This window comes from Podarcis raffonei, chromosome 8 (assembly GCF_027172205.1).
Source record: "Podarcis raffonei isolate rPodRaf1 chromosome 8, rPodRaf1.pri, whole genome shotgun sequence".
NCBI classification, from domain to species: Eukaryota; Metazoa; Chordata; class Lepidosauria; order Squamata; family Lacertidae; genus Podarcis; species Podarcis raffonei.
Genome location: NC_070609.1, coordinates 19,396,927 through 19,423,724, shown reverse-complemented (window position 1 = coordinate 19,423,724; position 26,798 = coordinate 19,396,927). Strand labels below are relative to the sequence as shown.

At 46.2% G+C, this 26,798-nt stretch overlaps 2 protein-coding genes across 3 annotated transcripts in view; one reads left to right on the top strand and one right to left on the bottom strand.

Annotated features, from left to right (window-relative positions):
• LOC128418571 (IgGFc-binding protein-like) overlaps positions 1-19,178 on the top strand; it is a 30,346-nt gene extending 11,168 nt beyond the window's left edge. The window contains exons 7-22 of one of the 2 annotated variants that reach the window (XM_053398368.1): positions 72-639; positions 1,509-2,095; positions 2,723-3,296; positions 3,717-3,916; positions 4,357-4,498; positions 5,041-5,381; positions 5,887-6,460; positions 6,819-7,423; positions 7,826-8,393; positions 9,262-9,848; positions 10,734-11,307; positions 11,728-11,927; positions 12,387-12,528; positions 13,122-13,360; positions 16,888-17,171; positions 18,937-19,178. In XM_053398368.1, the coding sequence (XP_053254343.1) occupies positions 72-639; positions 1,509-2,095; positions 2,723-3,296; positions 3,717-3,916; positions 4,357-4,498; positions 5,041-5,381; positions 5,887-6,460; positions 6,819-7,423; positions 7,826-8,393; positions 9,262-9,848; positions 10,734-11,307; positions 11,728-11,927; positions 12,387-12,528; positions 13,122-13,360; positions 16,888-17,171; positions 18,937-18,946 (6,195 nt within the window). In that variant the 3' untranslated portion in view covers positions 18,947-19,178. The remainder of the gene's footprint in view (positions 1-71; positions 640-1,508; positions 2,096-2,722; positions 3,297-3,716; positions 3,917-4,356; positions 4,499-5,040; positions 5,382-5,886; positions 6,461-6,818; positions 7,424-7,825; positions 8,394-9,261; positions 9,849-10,733; positions 11,308-11,727; positions 11,928-12,386; positions 12,529-13,121; positions 13,361-16,887; positions 17,172-18,936) is intronic. The other variant, XM_053398369.1, reaches the window with a different exon arrangement.
• A 3,759-nt stretch (positions 19,179-22,937) lies between these two features.
• LOC128419262 (IgGFc-binding protein-like) overlaps positions 22,938-26,798 on the bottom strand; it is a 55,599-nt gene continuing 51,738 nt past the window's right edge. Inside the window, exons 13-15 of the mRNA XM_053399711.1 lie at positions 26,172-26,552; positions 24,728-25,016; positions 22,938-23,553 (exon numbers count right to left, since the gene is read on the bottom strand). Of these exons, the coding sequence (XP_053255686.1) occupies positions 23,528-23,553; positions 24,728-25,016; positions 26,172-26,552 (696 nt within the window). The 3' untranslated portion in view covers positions 22,938-23,527. The remainder of the gene's footprint in view (positions 23,554-24,727; positions 25,017-26,171; positions 26,553-26,798) is intronic.

The window sequence follows — 26,798 nt, the reverse complement described above, 5'->3', positions numbered from 1 at the left end:
GGGGTGGGAAACAAGAGCTCCAAATATCCTTTTCATTTTTTCAACAGCAGCATCTTCTCCTGTCTTCCTAGGTCGAAGGCTTGCTCACCTTCCTTCCCTATAGTGCAGCTGGAGGAAGAATCAAGTTATATAGGAGGGGCCAGGATGCTGTGATGGAGACTGACTTTGGCCTCGTGGTGACCTTTAACTGGGATAGCAAGGTGTCAGTCACGGTGCCCAACACCTATGCCGACATTCTGCGTGGCCTATGTGGAAACTTCAACGGGAACCCTGAAGATGATGCCCTTGTGCCTGGGAGCATTCTCATTCCCGATAGGCCAGTATTTGGCGGCAGTGGAATTGAGAACATTGACCCAAAATGCAAGGAGATAGTGGACCCCAAATGTCCAGGGATGGAAGAATTAGCTGCCCAGCAGCGTGCAGCAGGCCAGGAATGTGGGCTTATTGTGGCCAAGGATGGGCCCTTCCGGGAGTGCCACGGCCAGGTTGACGAAGAGGGCGCCTTCCAAGATTGCATTTATGACTATTGTTTCTACAAGGGACGCTATGCCTTCATGTGCGCGGCCATCGCCAGCTATGCCGCAGACTGCCGAGCTGTTGGGGTCACCATATACCCCTGGAGGTCTGCAACCTTCTGCCGTGAGTGCTCCATTGTTTGAAGCAGTTTCTGCTAGGAAGGTCAAGTTCATTTCCAGCAGGGTCTGGGGGCAGATAATGAGAGGAGGGAACAGTGCAGATAAAAGAACAGTTTAGAAACAGGGGAGAAGGAATGAGAGAAGAAAGAGGTAACTCTCCAAGCCCACCAGACAGTCTTTCATCATCTCCCTTCTATGTTTCCCTTTTAACAAAGAAATCACTCTCAAATTGTCTATATAAACGCACACACTCACATGTTTAGTCAAATATATGTCTTGCCCAGGCTACAGGGCTTTAGACAGATCCAGGCAACCATCCTTTAAAGTTGCAAAAGTTCATAGTCCAATTCAAAATACAGTGTGCTTTCTGCTGGAAAAGTGTGACAGGAAGAAGAAGATTCCACTTTCTATTGTTCCCCCTCTTGCCAGAACAGGTGAGAGAATATGATATCATACCATCCCCTGTTTGTGACTCTAGCAACCATGCACCTGTGATGTGGCTGCACATCGATCCTCTCTTAGCAGTGATGGCAGGATGTGTAGGGAGCAAGGCAGGGAGCTCAAGAGTAGTTGGAGCCAGAAACAATGAGAAACAGAGACAACAAATCCTAGTTTTCTCCCCATCCTCCTCCTTGCAGGGTTTTACGGGGCAACACAAAGACTTAGGGGAAGGAAGCTGGCAGCTATTGCCACCCACTGCACTGGTTGGAAGTAAGAAGGCACTCAGGTGGGTCTGGGTAAAGCCAGGCCAAGTTTGGTGGGGCAGGTCCACATTGTCCTGAATGGACCAGCCTCTACTTCTTTGTAGATGCAAGATTTGCACGAGACCACTAAAGCATAACACTGCCTAACCTCTCTGTTTTGCACTTGCAGCCCTACCCTGTCCGCTCAACAGTCACTATGAACATTGCGCCAAGGGCTGTGACCAGACCTGCAGCAGCCTGCATGTCCCGCCTCGATGCCCGGAGAAGTGCGAGGAGGGCTGTGTGTGCAATGAGGGCTTCGTCAGGAGCACTGACACTTGCGTCCCTATGTCTGAGTGTGGCTGCTTCTACAAGGGACGATACTATCCAGCCTTGGAAGATTTCTATCCAACTTGCGAGGAACGTTGCAGGTGCCAGGCTGGTGGAAATGTGGTGTGTGTTACCGCTCCCTGCACCCCCAATGAAGAATGCAAAACGGTGGAAGGGTACCGCAAGTGCCACCCAGTTGGAAATGCCACCTGCTCGGTGGTTGGTGACCTCTATCTGTCCTTCGATGGCCGAATCATTAACTTCCAGGGCACCTGCACCTATGTCTTAACCAAGCTGCAGAAGCCAACCCAGAGCTTGAAACCCTTAGTTGTTATTGTCAAGAATGAGCCTTGGGGCAATGGGCAGATCACACTTCCCACGATGGTCTATGTGGAGGTCCTTGAGAAGCAGCTTGTTTTGCTGAGGAACAACTGGGGAGTAGTGCTGGTGAGTCTCTTCATGCTGCTAAATCGACAAGCTTGGTGGGGTGGGCGTTCATCTCCTACTCACTCTGTAACCAGGATCACGCCACCCGCTAATCATCCTGAAATATTTGCCTATGGGTTAGACGATTGTTTTGGAGATGATTTGCTCATCATCCTTCTTTTACGGCCAGAGTAGAAGCAGTAGTTTTCACACACATAACTACTGTGTGAATGGTTCTAAGAAGTCAATTGCAGGCTCGGGAGCACGATCCAAGTTTGCACCCTGATGGGTGAATATGTGCAGTAGGGAAGCCTTACACATCATCATAATAACCCCCACGCACTGCTAAACTTTCAATCTGAATCATCCCCTCCCTGTGTTTGCGCCTTGCATTGGAAAAGAGATCCCATTTGAGTGAATGGATGCTTTCCTTATCTAGCCCAACAGAAATACCAGCTGCAGATGACCCATCCTGTTTCGGGACTATGACAAAGACCCTACCTCTCTCGCCGAGGTCCATTCCATATGAGCTTGCAATATATTTTCAAGTAGCCAGCTGCTAATTGTGTGAATGGCATCTTGGCTAGATTGGCCCTTATTCTGCATAGCACACCTTACTCAGTAGGCCAATCCACTTTATTTCTCCAGGTGGATGGAGTATTGCAGCGCCTACCTGTGAATCTTTTGTCTGGGCGTCTCAGAATCTTTCAGCACGGGATTAGTATCACAATAGACTCCACCTTTGGCTTTGCACTGACCTATGACCTGTATTCCCACGTGAGGGTCACTATTCCCAGCATCTACCAGGACTACATAGGCGGCTTGTGTGGGAACTACAATGGAGACCAGAGTGACGATCTCCAGCTCCCTGATGGCACCGTGGTCACTGATGAGAATGAATTTGGTGCCGCCTGGAAAATTCCAGTTGTTGGCGTACCCTGCATGGATGGGTGTGGTTCAGAGGGCTGCTCAGTTTGTGCGGAGGAAAATAAAGAAGCTTTCAAACAGCCCAGCTCCTGTGGGCTCCTCACTGCATCCAATGGTCCATTCAGTGCGTGCCATGCCATAGTGAACCCCGAGCCATATCTGAACAACTGCATCAATGACCTGTGTGTAGGAGGTGGTGACCAACAGATCCTGTGCCAGAGCCTCCAGAGCTACATGAAAGCCTGCCAGGAGGCCAGGGTCACTATTGAGCCTTGGAGAAGTGCAACCTTCTGTCGTGAGTACCAAGAGAACCTTGATTCTGCTTTCCCTTCTTTCCAGTGGTGGTTGGTATCCACTGAGATAGGCAAGGCACAAGGCAAGGAGACTAGGAGTAAGTGGTGCCTGAGGCAATGACGGGCAGAGCCATTGCCGACTTGTTGTAAGTAAAAAGGTGTTGCAAGTAAGCAAGGACCACTTGGGGTCTGACTGAGGTTGTTGGGCTAGCATCTCATCATCTCTAACGGATCAACCTCCATTGCTTCCTTCCACTTCTCCAAGGGGTAAATCTCATTGGTGCTGTGACCTGGTCTTTTTGTTGACTAGCATTGCTCTGGCCAGCATCACATATGCCCATCCAAAGCAGGCAGGTTTAATTCCGCTGCTTCTGCTATATGCGGGACCCCCCGATTAACCCTCTGTGTCCTTTTTCTTGCAGCCGTGACTTGCCCTGCCAACAGTTATTATACCACTTGTTCCAACATCTGTGAAACCAACTGTGCTGGACTGACTGACCACATTCGATGCCCGGAATACTGTGTTGAGGGCTGCCAGTGTGATCCTGGTTTCTTCTTTGATGGCCTGAAATGCATCTCCTTGGATGAGTGTGGCTGCTTTGAGCGTGGCAGATATTTCCCGGTATGTGGAGAGGGAGGCAGTGGTGGTGATGGGGATAGTATTGGATTGCCTATACACAACCCTTTTTGTCGGGCATCTCTAGTTAAACGAAGGAATTCATTCCAAGAGGCAGTGATGACCATTAACTTGAATGGTTGTGAAAGAGGATTAGACATATTTCCGGAACAGAAATCTATCCTTGGCTATTAATCACAATGGCTAGCTTCTATTTCTGCTGCTGGAGCAAGAATGTTGTTGTACTCGGCTGCGGCTTGCAAACTTCCTATAGGGCTTCTTGTTGGCCACCATGGGAACAGAATTCTGGTCTCGATGCCCAGTGGCCACATCAAGCCTGGCTCGTCTTACGTTTTCAATGGGGAAATCTTGCTTTTCCAAGTGGTCCTAGGCTGTGTTCTCTGACGCTTTCCCCCTGTATACCAGTGTTATCTCTTGATCCCTAGCCTAATGAACCCGTGGTGCTCAATGACTGTAAGGAGAAATGCATCTGCACTGCAGCTGGAGGGTTCAGGTGTGAGGCCATCACTTGCCAAGGAGAAGAAACTTGTGAGGTGATCGATGGCATCATGCAATGCCACAAGAAAGGTGACTTGTGATGATTACTTTTCTAAATGAACAGAGGGATTTTTGGATTCCCTGTATTCTCTTGGATTCCTGCGAAATAGGCAAGGAGTGCTGGGCATTATGAATTCAGCCCTCCACTGGTGGCAACGGGCACTTCCTTTGAAACGTAAAAAGCACTTTCAGAGAGGCAGTATTTTTCAAGACTGTAGCAGCACATAGAGACAGAATTGAACATTCCCTCCCCACGGTTCCAGAACTGTGTTGGCCTCCTCAATGCTGCTGTGAAGGGAACAGTGATTCATTGTAATCTTATAGCAAGTTGTGAGAGATGTGACCCCCTCATCTGTTTGCTTGCAGAATTTTTAAATTATTATTCTCTTCTTTCATTTTTAAAGTAGGGTTTCCAATTTTGAATCCCTGGATTTAGGGATATTAGATGCAATAGTGTATCAGAAGTTAGAAACCTGATATTCTTTCAATAATATTAATAATGATGATGTAGGAAGCTTTCCCTTAACTCCAATAGGTTTACAGACAACTAACTTTCTCCCTCCTGTCCTTAGTTGTACCACCACCCAGCTGTACCATTGTAAAGTGCCGAAGAGGAATGGTGTGCAAGATGATAAATGGTCAACCGCACTGTGTGCCATCCTCTAATGATACCTGCTGGGGTATGGGTGACCCGCACTACAACACTTTTGACGGACGCAAGTATGACTTCCAAGGCACTTGCACCTATACTATTGTCAAAACACGTGCTGAAAGATTCAGACTTCCATCTTTCCATATCTTTGCCAAAAATGAAAACCGGGGGAACAAAGCAGTGTCCTATGTGTCCGTGGTGACAACTGAGGTTTATGGGTATACCATCACCATGACCAGATCAGAAATTGGTTTTGTACAGGTGAGTATTGATCGATTCAGAGGTGATTCAGAAGGCAAGTTCAATGCCACTTACAGGTCCATGACGGCCATGGAGCTGATGGTTACTGCACATGTTCAAGTTGTAAAACAAAGATTGGTGACATTTTTAGGCCCTGCCATCTTGACTTATGAAACATCTTTACATATAAGCCACCAGCAAATTTGTACCTGGCATTGCTAGGGAAGGAGAAGAAACCAAAGGATCAGTGCAGCTTCTAAAGGTTCCTTCCATGATTCAAAATGCCAGCCACTCATATCCAAAGAAAGAGGAAAACCTGCTCATGGATCTCAGGAACAAACATGTCCAATTTGGTTCAAATCCATGCAGTTTTTTAAGGTTCGTGGCATCCAGATGGTGCCCAATCGTATCCAAAAATAGCCAAAACCTGTAGTCCAATAGAAGCTTAGCTTAGTTTAGCTTCTGCTGCTACACATGAGCAAAAGGTGATTTTACACTCTTGTGTCTTTCTTCCTCTGTAATACAGGTCAATGGTATCCGGGCACACTTGCCCATTTATCTGAAGGGTGGGAACTTGCAAATTTTGCAGGTTGGCACTTCTGTCATACTTTCCACGGACTTCCAGCTGAAGGTATCTTACGACTGGAGTCACCATCTCCGTGTCACCATCAGCAGTGCTTATCAGGAGGCTGTCGGTGGCTTATGTGGGAATTATAATGAGAATCCCAGCGATGACTTCGAAACCCCTGCAGGCACCACAGCCCCTAACATCCCGGCCTTTGGTGAAAGCTGGGAGGTGACGACTATTGGCAGCCTTTGCTGGCATGATTGCAATGGGCCATGTAAGCCTTGCGAATCCGATCAGGCCCAGAAGTATGAGTCAGAGGCCTACTGTGGTCTGCTAACCAAGGTTTCCAATGGCCCCTTTGCTTTTTGCCATGCCAAGGTGCCCCCCACAATCTACTTTACAAACTGTGTGTTTGACGTCTGCTCCACCGAAGGCAACAAACAGTCCTTGTGTGATGCCCTGGCAGCCTATGCCGATGCCTGCCAGAGCGAGGGAGCCCAAATTGGTGACTGGAGAAGGGACTCTGGATGCTGTGAGTATGCAAAGCACGGAAAAGAAGGGGATGAACTAACGGAAGGGGGCCTTGTTTCAGATGGGGGTCTTAAAGGTGAGCGGTCTCCTAAATAACAAGCCACCGTTCCCAGGATTCTCTGGGGGAAATCATAATTCTTAAAGTGGTCTAAAAGTGCTATGAATGCATAGTGGGGATGTGATCCAATATAAATGCACAGTAGTGCTCTCAGTGTAGGAACTGGGTGGCAGGGAAGAAGACCAGGCTCTCATTCTCAAGATTTGTATTAGGAATCCACCTGCTGTGTTAGTCCATGTTGCCAGTAGGGTCAACATAACATCACTACTGTGACCCACCCAACCCCTTCTCTTCCCTACAGACCTGGACTGCCCTCCGAACAGCCAGTACCAAACCTGCGGAACAGCCTGCCCAGCCACCTGCATGGATGACCAAATTCAAGGGCCAAAGCTCTGCCCAGCTGTGTGTGTCGAAGGCTGCCAGTGCCTTGAGGGTTTTGTGCTGAGCCAAGGATCATGCATCCCCAAGAGCAGCTGCGGTTGTCTGTACGAAGGGCGCCCCTATGCCCCCAATGAGGCTTTCTGGGCGGATGACATGTGCCAGAAGCGTTGTGTGTGCAACCCGACCACGAGGGTGGTGGATTGTGCAGCTAGTGCTTGCAAACCAACGGAACGGTGTCAAGTGGTCAAAGGCGTGCGGGGATGCTATCCGACTGGGAACAGCACCTGCTCTGCATCCGGGGATCCCCACTACTTGAGCTTTGACAAAAAGAGATTTGATTTCCAAGGGCCCTGTGCCTATGTGCTTGCTGAGGTTTTCAACGGACCCTTGGAACTGGAAGGGTTCAGCGTCTATGTTCAGAATGAATACCGGGGAAATACTGCTGTGACCTGGACCCGGAGTGTTCAAGTCAACGTCTATGATGTTGAGATTATAGTCAGCAGGCAATATTCAGGCAAAGTCTTGGTAAGTCTGGCTAACATTGGGATATCATTATGATAGTGATTAGTCCCCTCTGGTGCAATTTGAAGAGGACTGTTGCGTTGTGGCCACTGCCTGCTGGCTGAGAGCCAACGAAAACTAATTCTGACCACATCCCTATTAAGTTGTGGAAGGACTACACTGGGGCATATACCAGTGGGAGTTTGACTTTCCAACCAGACAAGAGCACTCAAGGGGGGTGCAAATCGGGGGCTGGGTGTGTGAACGCAGAAAGGTCGAAGGTGTCAGATAGAGACTTGCATGGCCACACTAGACCCCTGGACTGGAGTTTGCCACACCTCCTGTTGAGATTATGGGGGTGGGAAACAAGAGCTCCAAATATCCTTTTCATTTTTTCAACAGCAGCATCTTCTCCTGTCTTCCTAGGTCGAAGGCTTGCTCACCTTCCTTCCCTATAGTGCAGCTGGAGGAAGAATCAAGTTATATAGGAGGGGCCAGGATGCTGTGATGGAGACTGACTTTGGCCTCGTGGTGACCTTTAACTGGGACAGCAAGGTGTCAGTCACGGTGCCCAACACCTATGCCGACATTCTGCGTGGCCTATGTGGAAACTTCAATGGGAACCCTGAAGATGATGCCCTTGTGCCTGGGAGCATTCTCATTCCCGATAGGCCAGTATTTGGCGGCAGTGGAATTGAGAACATTGACCCAAAATGCAAGGAGATAGTGGACCCCAAATGTCCAGGGATGGAAGAATTAGCTGCCCAGCAGCGTGCAGCAGGCCAGGAATGTGGGCTTATTGTGGCCAAGGATGGGCCCTTCCGGGAGTGCCACGGCCAGGTTGACGAAGAGGGCGCCTTCCAAGATTGCATTTATGACTATTGTTTCTACAAGGGACGCTATGCCTTCATGTGCGCGGCCATCGCCAGCTATGCCGCAGACTGCCGAGCTGTTGGGGTCACCATATACCCCTGGAGGTCTGCAACCTTCTGCCGTGAGTGTTCCATTGTTTGAAGCAGTTCCTGCTAGGAAGGTCAAGTTCATTTCCAGCAGAGTCTGGGGGCAGATAATGAGAGGAGAGAACAGTGCAGATAAAAGAACAGTTTAGAAATAGGGCGAAGGAATGAGAGAAGAAAGAGGTAACTCTCCAAGCCCACCAGACAGACTTTCATCATCTCCCTTCTATGTTTCCCTTTTAACAAAGAAATCAGTCTCAAATTGTCTATATAAATGCACACACTCACATGTTTAGTCAAATATATGTCTTGCCCAGGCTACAGGGCTTTAGACAGATCCAGGCAACCATCCTTTAAAGTTGCAAAAGTTCATAGTCCAATTCAAAATACAGTGTGCTCTCTGCTGGAAAAGTGTGACAGGAAGAAGAAGATTCCACTTTTGATTGTTCCCCCTCCTGCCAGAAAAGGTGGGAGAATATGATATCATGCCATCCCCTGTTTGTGACTCTAGCAACCATGCACCTGTGATGTGGCTGCACATCGATCCTCTCTTAGTAGTGATGGCAGGATGTGTAGGGAGCAAGTCAGGGAGCTCAAGAGTAGTTGGAGCCAGAAACAATGAGAAACAGAGACAACAAATCCTAGTTTTCTCCCCATCCTCCTCCTTGCAGGGTTTTACGGGGCAACACAAAGACTTAGGGGAAGGAAGCTGGCAGCTATTGCCACCCACTGCACTGGTTGAAAATAAGAAAGCACTCAGGTGGGTCTGGGTAAAGCCAGGCCGAGTTTGGTGGGGCAGGTCCACATTGTCCCGAATGGACCAGCCTCTACTTCTTTGTAGATGCAAGATTTGCACGAGACCACTAAAGCATAACACTGCCTAACCTCTCTGTTTTGCACTTGCAGCCCTACCCTGTCCGCTCAACAGTCACTATGAACATTGTGCCAAGGGCTGTGACCAGACCTGCAGCAGCCTGCATGTCCCGCCTCGATGCCCGGAGAAGTGCGAGGAGGGCTGTGTGTGCAATGAGGGCTTCGTCAGGAGCTCTGACACTTGCGTCCCTATGTCTGAGTGTGGCTGCTTCTACAAGGGACGATACTATACAGCCTTGGAAGATTTCTATCCAACTTGCGAAGAACGTTGCAGGTGCCAGGCTGGTGGAAATGTGGTGTGTGTTACCGCTCCCTGCACCCCCAATGAAGAATGCAAAACGGTGGAAGGGTACCGCAAGTGCCACCCAGTTGGAAATGCCACCTGCTCGGTGGTTGGTGACCTCTATCTTTCCTTCGATGGCCGAATCATTAACTTCCAGGGCACCTGCACCTACGTCTTAACCAAGTTGCAGAAGCCAACCCAAAGCTTGAAACCCCTAGTTGTTATTGTCGAGAATGAGCCTTGGGGCAATGGGGAGATCACACTTCCCACGATGGTCCATGTGGAGGTCCTTGACAGGCAGCTTGTTTTGCTGAGGAACAAATGGGGAGTAGTGCTGGTGAGTCTCTTCATGCTGCTAAATCGACAAGCTTGGTGGGGTGGGCGTTCATCTCCTACTCACTCTGTAACCAGGATCAGGCCACCCGCTAATCATCCTGAGATATTTACCTAAGGCTTAGAAGATTGTTTTGGAGATGATTTGCTCATCATCCTTCTTTTAGGGCCAGAGTAGAAGCAGTAGTTTTCACACACATAACTACTGTGTGAATGGTTCTAAGAAGTCAATTGCAGGCTCGGTAGCATGATCCAAGTTTGCACCCTGATGGGTGAGTATGTGCAGTAGGGAGGCCTAACACATCATCATCATCATCACCGTCACCTCCACCCACTGCTAAACTTTCAAATCTGAGTCATCCCCTCCCTGTGTTTGCTCCTTGCATTGGAAAAGAGATCCCATTTGAACGAATGGAAGCTTTCCTTCTCTAGCCCAACAGAAATAGCAGCTGCAGATGACCCATCCAAAGCACAAAAACATTAAAGACCCTACCTCTCTCACCGAGGTCCATTCCATATGAGCTTGCAATATATTTTTAAGTTGCCAGCTGCTAATTGTGTGAATGGCATCTTGGCTAGATTGGCACTTACCGTATTTCTTGCCCTATAGGACGCACTTTCCCCCCTCCAAAAATGAAGGGGAAATGTGTGTGCATCCTATGGGGCGAATGCAGACTTTCGCTCACCAGCACCCAGAAGCTCTACGCTTCGCGAAGCTCGGGCTTCCCCTGCCCCAGCCCCGCATCTGGGGGGGAAATAGTTTTTTTTCTTTATTTTCCCCCCAAAAAACTAGGTGCGTCCTATGGGCCAGTGCGTCCTATGGGGCGAAAAATACGGTATTCTCCTTAGCACACCTTACTCAGTAGGCCAATCCCCTTTATTTTTCCAGGTGGATGGAGTATGGCAACGCCTCCCTGTGAACCTTTTGTCTGGGCATCTCAGAATCTTTCAGCATGGGATCAGTATCACAATAGACTCCACCTTTGGCTTTGCACTGACCTACGACCTGTATTCCCACGTGAGGGTCACTATTCCCAGCATCTACCAGGACCACGTAGGCGGCTTGTGTGGGAACTACAATGGAGACCAGAGTGACGATCTCCAGCTCCCTGATGGCACCGTGGTTACTGATGTGAATGAATTTGGTGCCGCCTGGAAAATTCCAGTCTTGGGCGTATCCTGCACAGATGGGTGTGGTGCAGAGGGCTGCTCAGTTTGTGCGGAGGAAAATAAAGAAGCTTTCAAACAGCCCAGCTCCTGTGGGCTCCTCACTGCATCCAATGGTCCATTCAGTGCGTGCCATGCCATAGTGAACCCCGAGCCATATCTGAACAACTGCATCAATGACCTGTGTGTAGGAGGTGGTGACCAACAGATCCTGTGCCAGAGCCTCCAGAGCTACATGAAAGCCTGCCAGGAGGCCAGGGTCACTATTGAGCCTTGGAGAAGTGCAACCTTCTGTCGTGAGTACCAAGAGAACCTTGATTCTGCTTTCCCTTCTTTCCAGTGGTGGTTGGTATCCACTGAGATAGGCAAGGCACAAGGCAAGGAGACTAGGAGTAAGTGGTGCCTGAGGCAATGACGGGCAGAGCCATTGCCGACTTGTTGTAAGTAAAAAGGTGTTGCAAGTAAGCAAGGACCACTTGGGGTCTGACTGAGGTTGTTGGGCTAGCATCTCATCATCTCTAACGGATCAACCTCCATTGCTTCCTTCCACTTCTCCAAGGGGTAAATCTCATTGGTGCTGTGACCTGGTCTTTTTGTTGACTAGCATTGCTCTGGCCAGCATCACATATGCCCATCCAAAGCAGGCAGGTTTAATCCTGCTGCTTCTGCTATATGCGGGACCCCCCGATTAACCCTCTGTGTCCCTTTTCTTGCAGCCGTGACTTGCCCTGCCAACAGTTATTATACCACTTGTTCCAACATCTGTGAAACCAACTGTGCTGGACTGACTGACCACATTCGATGCCCGGAATACTGTGTTGAGGGCTGCCAGTGTGATCCTGGCTTCTTCTTTGATGGCCTGAAATGCATCTCCTTGGATGAGTGTGGCTGCTTTGAGCGTGGCAGATATTTCCCGGTATGTGGAGAGGGAGGCAGTGGTGGTGATGGGGATAGTATTGGATTGCCTATACACAACCCTTTTTGTCAGCCATCTCTGGTTAAACTATGGAATTCACTCACACAAGAGGCAGTGGTGGCCACTAACTTGAATGGTTGTGAAAGAGGATTAGACATATTTCCAGAACAGAAAGCTATTCATGTCTATTAGTCACCATGGCTAGCTTCTATCTCTGCTGCTGGAGCAAGAATGTTGTTGTACTCAGATTCGGCTTGCAGACTTCCTATAGGGCTTCTTGTTAGCCACTGTGAGAACAGAATTCTGGTCTCGATGCCCAGTGGCCAGATCAAGCCCAGCTCGTCTTAAGTTTTCAATGATGGTTTCCTTTACTATGGAAATCTTTCTTTTCCAAGTGGTCCTAGGCTGTGTTCTCTGACCCTTTCCCCCTGTATACCAGTGTTATCTCTTGATCCCTAGCCTAATGAACCCGTGGTGCTCAATGACTGCAAGGAGAAATGCATCTGCACTGCAGTTGGAGGGTTCAGGTGTGAGGCCATCACTTGCCAAGGAGAAGAAACTTGCGAGGTGATCGATGGCATCATGCGATGCAACAGGATAGGTAACTTTTGATGATTGCTTGTTCTTGTGAACAGAGGGGTAAACACTGTTGGATTCTCTATATTTTCTTGGGTTCCTTATTGACAGGGCATTATAGATTCAGCCCTCCATTGGTGCCAATGGGAACTTCCTTTGAAATTTTAAAAAAGCACTTTTCAAGGTTGTTCAGTCCCCAGCAACTCCAGGTCAACCGCGAAATGTCCCTTGCCTGAAATCTTGGAATGCCACTGCCAGTGAGCATAGACAACATATTGCTAGATGGACCAATGGCTCTGACTATTGCAGTTTCCAATGTTTCTAAGTAGGGAGTCACAGTTCACAGTGCCACAATAAACGGTTATTTACAAAATAGAAAAGGCTTCAAGGGGAGCAACAAAGATTATAAAAGGTCTTATTTAGAAAGTCTAAAAGAACTGGTTATGTTGAATCTAGTAAAGAGAAGACTAAGGAGGAAGCAGATCTCTTAAACTACTAGTTCCAAATCTTCCACATAGAAGAGGGCAATGTCCTGGTTTCATCCTGCCCCAGAAGGCTTAGGCTTTTGAAATTCCATACACCTCAGGTTGTATATTTTCAAACTTATCTTCCCAACAGAGTCCCGCTGCTCCCTGATTCCTGGAGCTCAGCTATCCACCTTTGATGGCCTTTCTGGGAAAGTCCCTGCTCCTGGCACCTTTCAACTGACTTCCCTTTGTGACTTCAACTCTGATTATTGGTTCCGTGTGATTGTGGAAGTTTCGTCATGTCCACCCAATGGAGTAGTCACTGCCAACTTGCTCTATTTCTTCTACAAGGGTCTATTTATTACTGTGAATAGACAGAAGGAGGCCTGGGTAAGTAGAAAGCTGAACAAGAAAGGGAGAAGTTTTACTTACGTATTAAAATATTTATTTATACAATATATATTTTATTATCCCCCACTTTGCCATGACTTTGGGTCAGTCACTGTATTATAAACATCATCACCACAACCACTTTAGTTGTATGCTGCTTTCCCTCTCTCTCTCTCTCTCTCTCTCTCTCTCTCTCACACACACACACACACACACACACGCAATTATGCTCAAACTGGCTTATGAGAACACAACATCATAAAATCAACAATTGCGATAATAATTTCATATTAACAGCCATAATAAAGAAGCAACATAAGGTAAATGTACGTAATGGCAAATAAACCCCTCACCAACATTTCCGTAGTATCAATGTTGCGACATTACTCCTAGCAGTAGCAAAAATGACAAGGATGTTTGAACAGTTTCACCTTGGTCCTGGATGTTTTAGCCTAGGCTTGCCACACGTCTGGAAAATTATGGTCATGCCAGCAAATCAGACACCTAAAATGGTGTCCAGGGGGAATTTTTTGAATTTTAAGAGATGTCAGGAATTTCCCGGACGTATGGCAACCCGGCTTTTGTTTTCTGCCCCCCCCCCGGATCTCTTGAATTGAAATGCTCCACATCTGTCAGGAAAGGAATTCTGAGCAGGGAGGGTTTTGTTTTTGTGTGTGCATTAAGCATTCTCTCTCTCTGAGGCTAGCTCAGCATGAGACTCTTAATCTCAGAGTTGTGGGTTTGAATCCCATGTGTTGGGTGAAAGATTCCTGCATTGCAGGGGGTTGGACGAGATGATCCTAAGGGTCCCTTCCAACTCTGCAAATCTAAATCTAAAATCTCTCCCTTTGTGAAGGAGTCCATAACAGCCCAGCTTTGCAGAACTGAAATATGCCACCCAGGGCCTAGCCAGAAAGAGGAAGCTTCCTTAAAAAAAAAAACAATAACAAAACCAAAGTTCAACAACTATGGTGGTTTCCTAAAAACGAAATTTTACTTTTTGAAATATGGCAAGCCTATTTTAGCCACTACTACTATGTCAGCTACAATTATCCAAGGATAATAATAATAATAATAATAATAATAATAATAATAATAATAATAATAATAATTTATTATTTATACCCCGCCCATCTGGCTGAGTTTCCCCAGCCACTCTGGGCGGCTCCCAATCAGTGTTAAAAACAGTACAGCGTTACATATTAAAAACTTCCCTGAACAGGGCTGCCTTAAGATGTCTTCTGAATGTCAGGTAATTATTTATCTCTTTGACATCTGATGGGAGGGCGTTCCACAGAGTGGGCGCCACTACCGAGAAGGCCCTCTGTCTGGTTCCCTGTAGCCTCACTTCTCGCAATGAGGGAACCGCCAGAAGGCCCTCGGCGCTGGATCTCAGTGTCCGGGCTGAACGATGGGGGTGGAGACGCTCCTTCAGGTATACAGGACCGAGGCCGTTTAGGGCTTTAAAGGTCAGCACCAACACTTTGAATCGTGCTTGGAAACGTACTGGGAGCCAATGCAGATCTCTCAGAACCGGTGTTATGTGGTCCCGGCGGCCACTCCCAGTCACCAGTCTAGCTGCCGCATTCTGGATTAATTGCAGTTTCCGGGTCACCTTCAAAGGTAGCCTGATTAGTCTGATCAAATGCCTAGGCCTCAGCTTCCCCAAAGAATCACTGCCCCTTTGGTATCACCATTCAGGCACCAGTTCATCTCATGATGTTAGTCACATTCACTTTTCTGCAGTAGCTTCTTACAAGGCTTCCAAAAATACAGGGTGGGGTAGCTAACCTACTGCACAGGGTTTATGAGGATAAAATGAGGGGCCTGGGGTGGAGAATCATGTACAACACCATACGGTTCTTGGAGAAATGGTAGGATATAAATGTAATCAAACATGGGACCCTTAACAGAGCTGTTCTAGGTGCCCTTGGAAAATGAAAGATGCTCTCCCAGGGCCCTCCTTGCCTGGGTTTCCATCTGGGCATTCCCTGGATCTGAAATGGAATTTCCATCACAATGTGGGTAAGAAACAAAAACAAAACAAAAACAAAATGTGGTCTTGACTATGCTACCACTCAGTGGATTTGTAACTGGCTGACTGACTGAACCCAAAGGGTGCTCATCAATGGTTCCTCTTCATCCTGGAGAAGAGTGACTTGTGGGGTGCCACAGGGTTCTGTCTTGGGCCCGGTCTTATTCAACATCTTTATCAACGACTTGGATGATGGACTCAAGGGCATCCTGATCAAATTTGCAGATGACACCAAACTGGGAGGGGTGGCTAACACCCCAGAGGACAGGATCACACTGCAAAACAACCTTGACAGATTAGAGAACTGGGCCAAAACAAACAAGATGAACTTTAACAGGGAGAAATGTAAAGTATTGCACTTGGGCAAAAAAAATGAGAGGCACAAATACAAGATGGGTGACACCTGGCTTGAGAGCAGTACATGTGAAAAGGATCTAGGAGTCTTGGTTGACCACAAACTTGACATGAGCCAACAGTGTGACGCGGCAGCTAAAAAAGCCAATGCAATTCTGGGCTGCATCAATAGGAGTATAGCATCTAGATCAAGGGAAGTAATAGTGCCACTGTATTCTGCTCTGGTCAGACCTCACCTGGAGTACTGTGTCCAGTTCTGGGCACCACAGTTCAAGAAGGGCACTGACAAACTGGAATGGGTCCAGAGGAGGGCAACCAAAATGGTCAAAGGCCTGGAAATGATGCCTTATGAGGAACGGCTAAGGGAGCTGGGCATGTTTAGCCTGGAGAAGAGGAGGTTAAGGGGTGATATGATAGCCATGTTCAAATATATAAAAGGATGTCATATAGAGGAGGGAGAAAGGTTGTTTTCTGCTGCTCCAGAGAAGCGGACACGGAGCAATGGATCCAAACTACAAGAAAGAAGATTCCACCTAAACATTAGGAAGAACTTCCTGACAGTAAGAGCTGTTCGACAGTGGAATTTGCTGCCAAGGAGTGTGGTGGAGTCTCCTTCTTTGGCGGTGTTTAAGCAGAGGCTTGACAACCATATGTCAGGAGTGCTCTGATGGTGTTTCCTGCTTGGCAGGGGGTTGGACTCGATGGCCCTTGTGGTCTATTCCAACTCTATGATTCTATGATTCTATGAAAACATGGCTGCCACTACAAAAATCATGGTATTCATGGAGACCAGCGGCATTCGCCTAACCACTCCATGTGGTGGTGCAGGGTCTAGCCCCCAAGGTTGCTCTCAGTCATCAACAAATCAGTATACTCTGCAGAAATGAGGAACCTATGACCCTTCAGATGTTAATGGACTCCAGCTCCCATCATCCCAAAACCATGACCAATGATAAAAGATGATGGGAGTTGTATTCCCACAACCTCTGGTTGGCCACATGTACCCCATCCCCAATCTTCCAGATTAAACCAGTTAAACCTTATAGCTCTAGTTTGAAGGCAAGCACTTGGAAGAGAACCCTGTTTCACTGTATGCTTCTCTTTTCTCTGTCCTGTTTAACTGTTTTGTGTGTTTCAGGTGAATGGGCTGCCAGTTCAGATCCCATCCAAAATCACAGAGTCAATAATACTTAATCTGTCTGGTGAAGTCATCACCCTGAGTTCGCCTCAAGTTGAAGTAAACCTGAACCTAGCTGGAGGGGTGCAGGTGACTGCTAGTCCAGATTTGAAAGGACAAGTATGTGGGGCGTGTGGAAACTTCAACAATGATCAGACGGATGACCTAATTGGCCCAAATGAAGTGAAAGTAATTGATGTTCCTGGGTTGTTAACATCTTGGACAGCCAGAGATTTCACCCCCTGGTAAGTTAGCTTTTAAATGCTCCTCCTTGTGGATGACTGAATGGAGGCCATCAAAAAGAGCTACGCTGACAACTGTAAAAGCATGTTGGTGATATGGTGCCCCATAAGAGGTTCCAAATCTCTCTATTTCTCCCCTCCCCACATTTCACCACCAAGATGATCCAATTCAAAAGTTTGGCTGTAACACAGCAATCCAGATTTTTTGCTGCCACCACCAAGAATTTGGCAGCTTTCTACTTGGCTCCACTGGTGGGGAAGGCAGTAGTGGAGTAAAGAATGTGTTGGATTCTATCTAAACCACAAAACTAACAAAATTAGAGTGATGAAAAATTGGAATCTGGTCTGACAGACTATTTTATTAAAACTGGATGAGATCCAGCCAATTGGATCTTCAGAAATGCCCTGGAATTCTACAGTCCCTTGCAAGTGATGGGATTCAAATATATGTGTGGATTTCCCAACTGGAATGGTTTACCCATTCATTTCAGTGGAAGCAACTCTTCTCTGTTCTCATGGGTATGGGTAGGTAGTATTGCCCCGTCTATTGACATGAATGGGAAAACCTGTATGAAATGAAGAGCGCACCAGGTGAGGCAAGCCATATGGGCTTCTTTCATAAATGTTCTGTGCTTTTCTGTCAGCAAACTTAGATACACACACACCAGCATTCATCCCTAACAAGCCCCCACAAGGCAGTTAACAAGAAGAAACAGATATACAATAACAAAGTTAAAATACAACATTCATTACTAAGAACAGCAGAGAAAATTAAATTGGATGACTTTGAAGGGTGTCCAAAAATTCTCCTTAAATAACCATAAAATGACTTAGAAAAGGGAAAATAAACCACTGTGAAGAACCACTGTGATATGACTTCTTAATTAGTATCTTATCAAATTGTGCTATGGTTAGATTTCTCGAGCACTTGAATCAACTCCTTTTGTGTGTGTGTCGCCCAATATGCATCTTGCAAATTATTTTACTGTGCAATATGCTCCAATTATTCATCAATGCGCAAAACAAGGTTTCAGGCAACAAGGCTTGTGGTGGGCTTGGGCCAAGTTCCTCTAGCAGACCTCTCTGACAGGAGCAGTTGGGCCTAGCCGCCCTTTTGATTTGGAGAAGGGAAGTAGCTCAGTGGTAGAGCATCTACTTTGCATGCAGAAGGTTTCATGTTCAATTCCTGGTGCCTTCAGGGGAAAACTCCTATCTGAACCCCTGCTGTCACTCATGGTACATACAATTGAGCTAGATGGACCAATGGTCTCACTCGGAATAAGGCAGCTTCCTATTTCTCATGATGCCGCAGAGAAACACTATAATCATGTGCGTTTTGGAAATTAAAAAGTAGGTAGATCCAGGCACATGGCAGTGCTCAGAATCCCTGGCCAGAAAGAAAGAAAGAAAGAAAGAAAGAAAGAAAGAAAGAAAGAAAGAACACCAAGGGAACACAGGGCTTCCCCTGCTGCCTTGAATGAGAGCAAACTCAGCAATTATTACATTAGGAGCTTCACTGAATTTACTAAAGTAGAGGCTTGTTTGGTCTAGCAATGCCACGGGGTGGGACTTGAGGGTGGAAGTCTATAGCTCCACTCAGTACGGTGGACTGGAGGGATCCCAAACAGAAAAGGTGACATTTCGAAGGACCTAAAAAAAGAGATGTTCTATAAGACCATTGAGTCTTTATTTTGCCTAACTGCACCACTGGTTCAGTCCATTTTGTTCTAACTGCTACTTTCTCTCACTTTCTCTTTTCCCTTCTCAGTGTGGAGTGAGAGAAGATTCACTTGGTAAACTGAAAGTTCCAGACTGAAGCTACTGAATTGTGCTAAGGGGAAACTGGTGTTTGGGTGAATGCTGAAATGATGAATTTAATCCTATAATTTGGGTAATCCTTGGCAAAATCTCATTAGAATGATTTTGTTCAGTAAATCTAATTCTTCAGATCTTTTAATTAAAGGTATGTGAGAGGGAACAGATTATGCCTAATAAAGACATCTGGCTTAATTTTGTCTTAATCTCTCTTGAGTCTAAATATGTAACAATGACTTGGCTGAGTACATGGGGGGAGGTTTCCCTCAGCATTGTTCCTAGGAAAGTTTTGAAAGAAGGCTAGGCATAGCTTTCTGTATTTTGATCCCCTCACTGAAAGTTAAAAAATACTGCTCAGGTCACAATTAATTAATTAATTAATTAATTAATTACCCACTGTTTGCCAGCAGGCCCCAGGGTGGACTACAACAATTTAAAATTCAGAATTAAAAACAGTTAAAACAGATTACCATCACAGGAATACGGTGAGTCCTGAAAGCACACATCTCTTGTGTCAAAGGCTAGATTAAAGAGGTGCTTCAATTTATGTTTTTATTTAAACATTGCATAATCGGCAGCCTTACAATAAACACAGTCAACTGTACAATAAAATCAAACGGCAAACATGTGAATAGATTGAAGCAGCTGGTCCCCGGAACCAATACAAAGAGTTTTACGGCACAGGCAAGAATAAATTAAAAGTGTTTGGAAAATGGAACCAGGCCAGCCTGTCTGAGGAGAATGTTTCAGTCAGGACATTGCTGTTGAACAGGCCCTTCAATACACCACCCATGACAGTCTCCTCAGGTTGACTAGCAGTTAAACTAACTGAGGAATGAGATGAGTTTTCTAGAACAGGGCAGTAGATTGTGCCATGAATAATTCAGTTCACGCACTGCACATATTAGCTGAAACGCACCTGCAATGGTTGAAGGTAGTTTGCTTTCTGATACAAAGGACAAGATGGCACCCCCCCACCCCACTTACCCATTTCATGTTCCAGACTGGCAGTTGAATCTTAACCTCAGCGTTGGTGGCAGGATAATATTCCTCACTGCCCCTGAGGCAGCAGGCCAGATTATGAGATACCATGTGGATACTGAGGGGAATTATTGGGGATTCAGGAAATGTGGCTGTTGCTGCTGCCCTCCCTGGTTAGCTTCCGCTGAGGTAAAATTTCTGAGGTAAATAAACACAACAAAAAGCTATGTAAAGGAAGAACCTCAAATATTACTTCGTGCTTGTGATGATATATTGCACCCTTAGAACCTCTTGCATATGTCGCCTAGCGGTGTTAGTTGTATGGAATCTGCTTATTCAAAACATGTGTCGCATTTGCCTCTGAGAAGTTGGAGAGCTATAAAGACTCTCCTCCCTGGAAGTGAGGGGAGTGGTTGTGGGCGGGAGCCCGAGCTCCGCCCCTGGCCGGGGGCCTTAGCCCCCGCCCCTCCTCACCTGGCTGGCCCCAAGCCCACCGGAGGCAACCAACCAGGTGTCTCCGGGGGGCGTGTTTAGCAGCTTAATGCTGTGGCTCCAGCTCCGCCTCCTCCTCAGTCGTCGTCGTCCCGCAGCGAGTCACCCACCCTCCACTCCCATTTAGCTCAGGGTCTAGGTTTTTTGGCCTTGCTATGGACCTTAGGTTGGTCGCCCTGGTTGTCTGGGGGGCCTGGTAGGAATTTTTCCATTTGGCATTAGGCTTTTTGGTTTTTTCGCCTACCTTGTAGCAATCGTCACAACTTTTGTGGTATTGGTGGGTAGGTTAGGCATTGGATTCATGTGTGTCAAGGGCTAGGTGTGGCCATCGCCTATGCTATCTACCGTGGGTTATTCCGTTAAAGGAATCTGGTGGTCGTGTATTCCGTCCGATGCCTGCTTGGTGGGAGGCCATGGCACGACCCTCGGTGACATCAGGGGGTGAGCCTATAGTTGGATTAGCATCAACAGGCTCCACCTACTGTTGAATAAACCCACCTCCTATAGTCATCCAATGCCTAAGCCAATACCTTTTCACTGCTGTAATCAATAAAGTTGTGGCCTTTTCTTGCCCATTAACCTTATATCACGTGTCCTTGTGTGTTTATTTCACATAGCGGGGGTCGGGCCCTCGATCCACAACCTCCATTTTGTGTATCAGATGCAAGCTGTCTGTCACGAAACAGTCCCTAGGCTCTGCTGCCTGGAGCTCTGAGGAAGCTTTGTCTTTTTACTCTGACTGAACTCACCACCATTAGCAATATTCCTTTCTTATCTTGTCCCCAGTTCCCCCCCTGCCACAGCTGACAATAAAAATGTGATACTGTGACCAGAGGGCCTCCATCTTTCCCTGTACCTTAGTCCACCTAGTTTCGTTTGTTGTGGAGCCACATGAATGGGCATGTTGTGGGCACAGAAGAGATAATGTCCTGCTCATTTCAGTTTGTATGAACATTTGTTTGGAAGAGTGTAATGCAGCACAAAACCCAAAGTAACATAAAACCCTAAGAAAATTCATTTTTATTTAACAAAGTTTATACACTGCTTGATTGTAGTAGAACCTCTAAGCAGTTTACAAAAAATATTGAAATTATCAAGAAAACCATTTGAAAACAACGAAAACAGTTAAAGATAATTAAAATATATAGTAAAAAAGATTAAAACATGTCAACATATTTTTGTCTGGATAGGCTTGTGAAGGGGCCTGCCTGTTTTCAGTAGGCAGAGAATAAGTGTAGTCCTTGCCACACTAAAAGGTCAATTTCAGATAAGTGTGGGACGAGTAATATGCAGCATCTGTAACAGTGCAAGTTCCAGTGGTCAAATGGGCATACAGTGGTGCCTCGCAAGACGAAATTAATTCGTTCCGCGAGTTTTGTCGTCTTGCGATTTTTTTTGTCTTGCGAAGCACGGTGTCAGGAAAGTTTTGGAAAAGCTTCAAAAATCACCAAAGTCTTTAAAAACCTCAAAAAAGGCTACCACACTGCGTTCTATGAGTTGCTCCTCGAAGTCAAGTCGCAACTGTATTAACGGTGTTAAGAAAAAGGAAACAAACTTGCAAGACGTTTCCGTCTTGTGAAGCAAGCCCATAGGGAAAATCGTCTTGCGAAGCAGCTCAAAAAACAAAAAACCTTTTCGTCTAGCGAGTTTTTTGTCTTGCGAGGCATTCGTCTTGCGAGGTACTACTGTATATGGGGTAAGGTGATCTTGCAAATAAACTAGTCTCAAGCCATTAAGGGTTTTACATACCACTAGTAACCTTGCTTGGCCCAGTAACAAATTGGCAACCAGTGCAGATCTCTGAGCAGAGGTTTCATATGCTAACAGGGTCTCACTCAGGATCCAGAGAGGGCACTTCGTGATGGGAGTTATACTACAAAACATTTGGAGGGCACCAGGTTGACAAAGGCTGGTCTACAGCCTACAGGTCTGAGCTACATCAAGGTGAGATGGGCAAATTGTGGAAGGGCAATGTTGGCAGGAAGCCCAAGGCTTTAAGTCTTGATCAAGATTGGAGGAAGGAGAAAAATGAAAGAGTTGGAGGCAGTATTAGCAATCATCCACCATTTGAATGGTTGTCATGTTTTACATACTGGCCATGAGAAACAGCATCACCAAAATATGATCATAAGGTCAATTTTTGCCTCTTGCTTCACCCTAGTCCTGTGGGAGTCTTCTTATGAGGTGATTTATTTGCTTATTTAACACATTTTTTTCTATTGCTTTTCTATTTCCAAAACAGCTTACAGAAACAATGAATTGGGGTTATTTGCTCCCTCTCACTAAATACTCTTCCAAACATGACCACCAGTTCTTGTCTAGCAATCCTACTTGTTGCACACACACTCCAAACCAGGAAAACCTGGGCAGTTGCTGATGGACTACGTTCTTGTGGAAGGCCTGGCACTGATCCAAATGCCAGCTACAACCATCCAGGCCTGTACTTCTTTGACCAGCACCGTAGCCCAGGCAGCTGTGTAAAATCATTATTTTGCCAAAAAGCTGTCAAGATGGACTCACACAAATGCAAGACCTTTACCAAAAGCTTTTTATTGATTTGTCTGTTAGATTCGACTCGGTCTGGGTCAAGACATTGCCGTGAAACGCCCGTTGCCATTCCCCAAAGACAGCTGTAGCCTTGAACCAAGAAAGACTGCTGTGTACCTGGGGAGCAGCTATCACACATCAGATTGGAATGTGTTGTACTGTTTGGCAGAGGGACCCCTCTATGTATGCTATGTGACACTTTGAGTCAAATGTGAATAAGCTAGTGAAACAAACTGAAAACATCAAACAATGCAAATTCAAGGAAGCAGAGGCTAGCTAGTGACCGAACTTATGTACAATCTCTGTGGGGCTGAATCTCAGCATTACTGAGCTGGTGAACCCTATCTGCTTTGCTGCAGGGAAGTACATTTATTTAACAGCAAGAGGTGTTCCATTGTGCTTGGGAGAGCAGCTGCCTGTCCTATCCCTGGGATTCAGCCAGGGAGAAGCTGTTTCTGTCACGATACCAGTCCAGATATTGCCTCAGAGGGGTTGGCATCCAAAAGTGATCTCGATTCTAGGTTTCAGTAGGAGTGGATTTTAAAACGAGCTAAAAATATAAGGGAATAACAGAGCGTTCAGTGCCTTGTATATCAAACAACAGTATTCCAAATCCCTTGCGGGAGTATACCCATACTTGGACATGTATCATGGTGGGCAATTCCAAACTGTGTATAGACATTGTTCTTAACAGGAGACGCTAAGGAGCCATTGCTAAGGATGAGTAAACCTGTCGAGGCTTGCCCACACTTCTACTCGTGTCATAAAATTGTCGTTTTTGAGCTATTTTAAGGGGAAATCGGGGAAATCAACACTGCCAACATAGGCTGCCATACATCTGGAATTTCCCAGACATTTAGTTGATTTCTGCCTGGATGCTGCTGATGAATGCAGTATTCTGGATATGTCTGGGAAATTCTGGACGTACGGTAACCCTATTTCTAGGCATGGGTCAGAGTAGGTTTCCCCTTGGCCCGTTCCTGCATGCAAAACATTCTTTCCACCACAGAGCTACGATGGTGAAGAAGCACTTTTATATCATTCTTCCCCAACCTGGTGCCCTCCAGATTCTTTGGACAACAACGCTAGGCAGCCCCAGCCAGGATGACCAATGGTCAGGCTGTAGTCCAGACCACTTGGAGAGCACCAGGGTGGAAAAGTCTGCTGGTTCTCAAGCAGTGCCATGGAAGTCCTCGTTTAGACTGAGTCTTGCTTCTAGGGGAAAACGTATTGTGGAGAGGGGGAAGAAAGGAAGGATGTGAAGAGAAGAAAGCAAGAAAAGAATTAAAAGGAAGCAAAGATGAAATAATGGAAGAAAGAAAAGAGGAGGAAAGAAGAGCAGAAATCATAAATAGAGAAAGGGAAATAAGTTTACCTTAACACCCTCAAGCATGAGCTACAATTTGACACCCCCCCCAATGGTAATGGGTTTACAGTTGAGGCCCAGTCTTCCATGATCAACAGGCCCCAATAAACTGTTCGTTCTTATCCTTCTTCCTCCATGCTTGGGTCATGGGGTGCAACCTTGAGATGCTCAACAGAGCAGCATAAATAGCACCAGTAGAAACCTACTTTCTTAAACAACCAAGTATCCAGTTGCCATCATTTATGTCCCAGTTGCTTTTTGGGGGGGGGATTGCACCCTTGCCCATTGACTTAAGCAGTGGGGATCATTAAATAGATTAGTGAAATAAGACATTGATTAGGTTTCTGTCCTTACATACCATTTTGCATAGCTGTCGTGACTCGCCAGTGGCTAATGACCTCTGTAATGGTGTGTGCTACTCTACCATTGGGTAACCGCAAGTCATCTGCACCATTCCCATTGAAGTTTCCACAGGCTCCGAATACTTTGTTGGCCAGTTCACCACTGATGGCCACTGTCAGGTCTCCTCTGGTGCTATAGAGAACCCGCACACCTGATCTGTGTGCCACTGTCACCAAGTCCTGAGCCAGGCTTATCGATACTTCCTTTGAGGGCTGGACTGGAAGATGCACTGGGTGCCCATTAACCTATAACATGTAAACCAACTGGTCATTTAGAGCTGCTACAGATGATAAATACCAAACAAGGTGAACAACAATATAACTTTAGAAGATGTGTGGTTGCTGGAGAGATATAGCTTCTGCTAAACTCACTGTTCTTCCCCATGATATGATCATGACCTACCCCTTAAGCCTCTGCATTGGCTACCGCAAGCCTCATCAATTTCAAGCTTTTGTCACGAAACTTCTAAAGCTCATGGCCTTAGACTACCACCCCTCCCTCCATTTTCTGTATCATACATCTAGCACATTTGCTAAGGAACCTTTCCAGAAATGTATGTATACATACCCATATATTTTGAAACTCTTATCAAAATTCCTTTCATTTTCCTTTGAATTTGTATAGAAGTTTCTCTTGAGAGGACCTTCGAGTTCAACTTGAGTTTCAACTACGCCATTGCCTATGACTCAGAAGTGTATCTATTCGCTTGCTCACTTTTTCTCTGACACACACACACTGAATTATGTCACTAGCCCATAAGAAAACTACTGATAGTCTTCTATATCCCTGGGCATTTTGTTTGAGCAAAACTACCCTTAAATTTGCTGATTCAGTGGCAATTCTTAACATCTTTGTTTCTTTCTCTGATCTCTGTGCCCCTGCAATTCTATGCTCTACATTTTTCAATGCATTCACCTCTCCAGAGTTTTCATATAAAGCTTTCCTATATCAGACTAGTCTCATCCAACCAGCATCTCTATTGCCAACTGACTGTGTGGTGAGTGCTGAATGTGTAATGTGTGTATTTATGTGGGTGGGTATGGTGCATGCATGTGTGAAAGTGTAGAGTGGCTCCACCCCTTGTCAGTTATTGCTTTTCCCGCTATTGGCTTTGGCCCTGCCCACTTCTGGCATGAATCCTATGGAAGGCTGGCCAAAGAGAATTAAACCCACCCTTATAGAGTGTCTATTGCAACTGTATACGCTAATTTAATGCTCATTAGTTACAGCATTCCAGGGCAGATAGATAAAAAGGATGACAACTTAGTGGGAAGAGTGAGAAGTGAGATGGTGGTGTGTTGATTGGGAAGAAAGCTTTTGTGGAAATAAGAAGTGGATACTGAAAGGTGTAATGGCTGATAGAATATGAGTTCTGTCAACTTCCATTCTTTACTTCTTACCGTAACTGAGCTGTCCTGCTTCACCAGCACAATAAGCTTGTGAAAATAGATTGTGACAGTGACCACAAGGGGTGTGGGGCATGCGGGACATTTCTGCAGCTGAATCACCACCCGGAACCAAGATGTAGACTTGGCGTTGATGAGCACAGAAATCTCATAGGACCCTACAGGGGGAACCTTTCCGGAGACCCCATCGTAAGTTGTGAAGATGTGCCCCTGGGAAATAGTGCAATGGCCCTCTTGCCGGATACAAGTCCACTTGGCATTACTCAGGACACAGGTTTGTCCAGTTGCACATGGTAGTGGTGTGCACACGACCCGACCTTGACGATGGCAGGTACATTGCTCCCTGCAGTTGGCTGTGATCACCTTCACTCCAACCTACCAATAAAAACACAGTTAGGAGCTGTGTTGAAAGCAGGTGAGTCTTGCATTTTGCCATATTTGAAATCATATAATGTATGGTGAGTTTACATGGTATCTTCCATATGTTATCATCACAGTTCTGCTGACCCAACTGCAAATTTGTGTGTGTGAGTTTGACACAGGAAAAAAAAAAACTTTCATCACATCATTGAGTAAAAAAAAAATAAATAGTTGGTGCCTCCTAATTTCCAGTGGGAGCAT